At 34.9% G+C, this 2,859-nt stretch overlaps 1 protein-coding gene across 1 annotated transcript; it reads right to left on the bottom strand.

Moving 5' to 3' along the window:
• Window positions 1–307: 307 nt before the first annotated feature.
• Window positions 308–2,477, bottom strand: LOC108575384. Its single transcript, XM_017938161.1, has 3 exons — window positions 2,443–2,477; window positions 1,629–1,744; window positions 308–491 (listed from the first exon to the last, which is right to left on the bottom strand). The coding sequence occupies exons 2-3, from the start codon at window positions 1,725–1,727 to the stop codon at window positions 345–347; spliced, it is 246 nt and encodes an 81-aa protein (XP_017793650.1). The 5' UTR covers window positions 1,728–1,744; window positions 2,443–2,477; the 3' UTR covers window positions 308–344.
• Between the last annotated feature and the right edge of the window lie 382 nt (window positions 2,478–2,859).

Raw genomic sequence — 2,859 nt, 5'->3', positions numbered from 1 at the left:
TTATTTTTGTAACTACTAAACTTTAAACTATAGAAAATGTTTAAACTAAAAAGAAAACAGCAGTTCTTAATGAATCGAATAACACTTCGACCGCTTCTTGAAAATTGAAGAAATAAGCTACTTGAACAAGAATTAAAAATTAAAGAAATAATTTACTTAATCGAGAATTGACTAATTGAAATAGAGAACAATGGGAGAGTAACGACCCTAAATTCTGTGAATACGCTTTTATTTACTTGTTCTTGTACAATTTTAATGTCATTGAAGTTAATAGTTTACAATTAAGCTAAGGCATTGAAAGCAAAGGAAGATAAAAATTGGAACGTAAGTAGTAAGTGCAATATTTAGAAATCTGGGTAACCTGGAGGAAATGGTCCATCTCCAATAGGTCTAGTGTCCTCTCCTGGGACAATAATTCCTGGTTTTAGTACGCATCTACCTTCGTACGTAGGGCAGACGAGATAGCGGCAACAATCTTCATAGGCATAACACTGAAATGATAAATATGCAGGGATTATTTCAAGGAAATACTGAGTGATTAGAGACGCAGGAGTGATTTTAAACGTTAATCTTCATCGTAACAGTTGATGAATTTCTCGCTATGGACTGTTCTCTTGCTACTCTGACTTTTTCGTACTGACCTCTCGCACGCATCTTCCAAACTCTTTCATTATTCTCGTTTCTTCTCATTTTACGCAAGTATTCCTCAAGGACATTCTTGGGTAGCCAAGTACTCTGACCAAAATATTCTTCTCTCGTACTTTTATCGCTCTGATTCAAACACTCTTCTTTTGCACCTCTATTGCTCTGGTCCAAACACTCTACTTTTATCACTCTGATCCAAACACTCTTCTTTTATACCTCTATCGTTCTGGCCCAAACACTCTACTTTTCAACCTCTATCGCTCTGACCCAAACACTCTTCTTTTGCATCTCTATCGTTCTGACCCAAACATCCCTCGACCACTCTTGAAACCCTAACACACTATGACTCCTGTCAGAAACACACCAAGTCGAATATAGAGTGAGCCCAAAATTACTTGAACGCTTCTATTGTAAATTCTCGCAAATACATATTGTATGTATTTCCTGCAAGACTGTAACAACGCGGTTCTATAATAGTATTGTTCGCCGAAGTACTATGCGGAACTGAGAGAAAAGATTTCTCGAGGTACGGCACCGGGCTAAGAGTGACACTTCACTCGCACCGTCTAAATTTTATCGCGTCAGCCAATAATGATAACACGTGTGCCCTATTTCTATGATTGTGTCAGAGAAGGTGGGCTTATGGGGATGTGATCCAATTACACCCGTATTCTTTTCACGAGCAATTGTTCCAGTTCTGTATAGTACTCGTCCCGTGGTCTTGTACGTCGTCCTGACCGATTTCTGCACGCTTTCTGCGTGAAACAGGCTCTGGAAGAAGCCTCAGGAGCAAGAGACTGTTGCCCTGCGTTTGGGTGGCTCCACAGGATCCAAAATAGATTTTCTTACACTCGCTACCAACATTCAAAGGAAACTTTCATTCCCAGAAATATGTGTCGTTGAAATATTTAAATCGAGTAAAAAATGGTGCAGCAAAAGTAACTTCGAAGGTGTCCTTATAAATTTATAAAGAATGTATCTACCTTTCCTTTCCATTTGCTGCAAGTACCAGGCTTATTTCGAACAGGCAGAACAACAGTGAAAGCTGCTATAACCATCAGGATGAACATCAGGAATCTCATTTTCACGAATTTCAATGCTAAAATAATGATCACAAATATTTATACAACTACAGAGGACGATATAATGAAATTCCATTTTAAAGGTAGTAAATAAAGAGAAATATGCAAAAGTTGGAAAAGTTGTAATTAAATTAATAATAAATTACTACTATCGATTGTTCTTATTTACGAATGTTTTCTACTAATTACACCAATTTCTACACGAAAATCTGACGGAAAAGCGTAATAGAAGTCTTGTGAAATATCTGAGCGAGACAGAGATTCAATGAAACGATAAAGTATGTCTAAGGCGAATTTAAAATCCTTTGGAAAATAAAACATTCATTTTCTTACGATTTTACGTATCCTTTAGTTTTCTGTTTCATTAATCACACGATTCAACTCTATTCTAGAATACCAAAACAGTTTACACCGAAACTACGAATACATACAATTATTATTAAGAAAAAATCGTACAAAATTTGTTATTGAAAAGTTCGTGCTAAAATTTGCAAAGAGAAACAAATGTCCCATTCTACGTAATACTTTTCTTCATAATTTTTCGCAAACAAATTAAAAATTATAAAAATTCCTAGCTTTTTAAAGGCAAAGGTAATATTTAAAATTAGAAATTCACGAGATAGCGATTATTAAAATGCTAAATTATAATAATTCAGTTCCGAATCTAAAAATAAATTAGAAAATTTAAATTTGATATTGTTTTAGCTGTACTAACGTTTTTCAGCGTGAAATCCAACTTTTAATGCCGGAGAATCTCCAGAACTGACGTCGAAACGCTAGTTCTAGGTATTTATACGTTTAATGCGACTAATGGAGGCCATAATCACCGTCTCATTCGTGTTATCGTAAAATACTATTGTCTTTTTGATACAAAGAGTTCAGCACTTTCTTCGCGTCAATACGTGTAGATAAAAGAATGTTCAGGGTGCTGGATACTTTTATCGTCCACCTCGTGTATGGGATAAATATAATTACCCTTATTAAAATTCTAGATAAGTACCAAAGTAATATAAATGCTACGTATAATACCTGAGTATCTTCAACTTTATTATGTCAAGAATGCTTTTTAACAACAGAAATAGTTCTATGCAAATAAATGAAGGGCCAAGTAAATATTAAATATTCCAGAGAT

The sequence above is a fragment of the Habropoda laboriosa genome, unplaced genomic scaffold (assembly GCF_001263275.1).
Source record: "Habropoda laboriosa isolate 0110345459 unplaced genomic scaffold, ASM126327v1 scaffold143, whole genome shotgun sequence".
NCBI classification, from domain to species: Eukaryota; Metazoa; Arthropoda; class Insecta; order Hymenoptera; family Apidae; genus Habropoda; species Habropoda laboriosa.
The sequence above is the reverse complement of the archived record's forward strand: the minus strand, read 5'-3'. Positions and strand labels throughout refer to the sequence as shown.

Bases quoted from the DNA above. Each gene is read 5' to 3' on its own strand.
- LOC108575384 (XM_017938161.1), bottom strand. From the start codon at position 1,727: ATGAGATTCCTGATGTTCATCCTGATGGTTATAGCAGCTTTCACTGTT. The intron at 492-1,628 runs GTAGATACATTC...TTATCATTTCAG, and splicing joins GCAGCAAATGGAAAGGAAAG to TGTTATGCCTATGAAGATTG.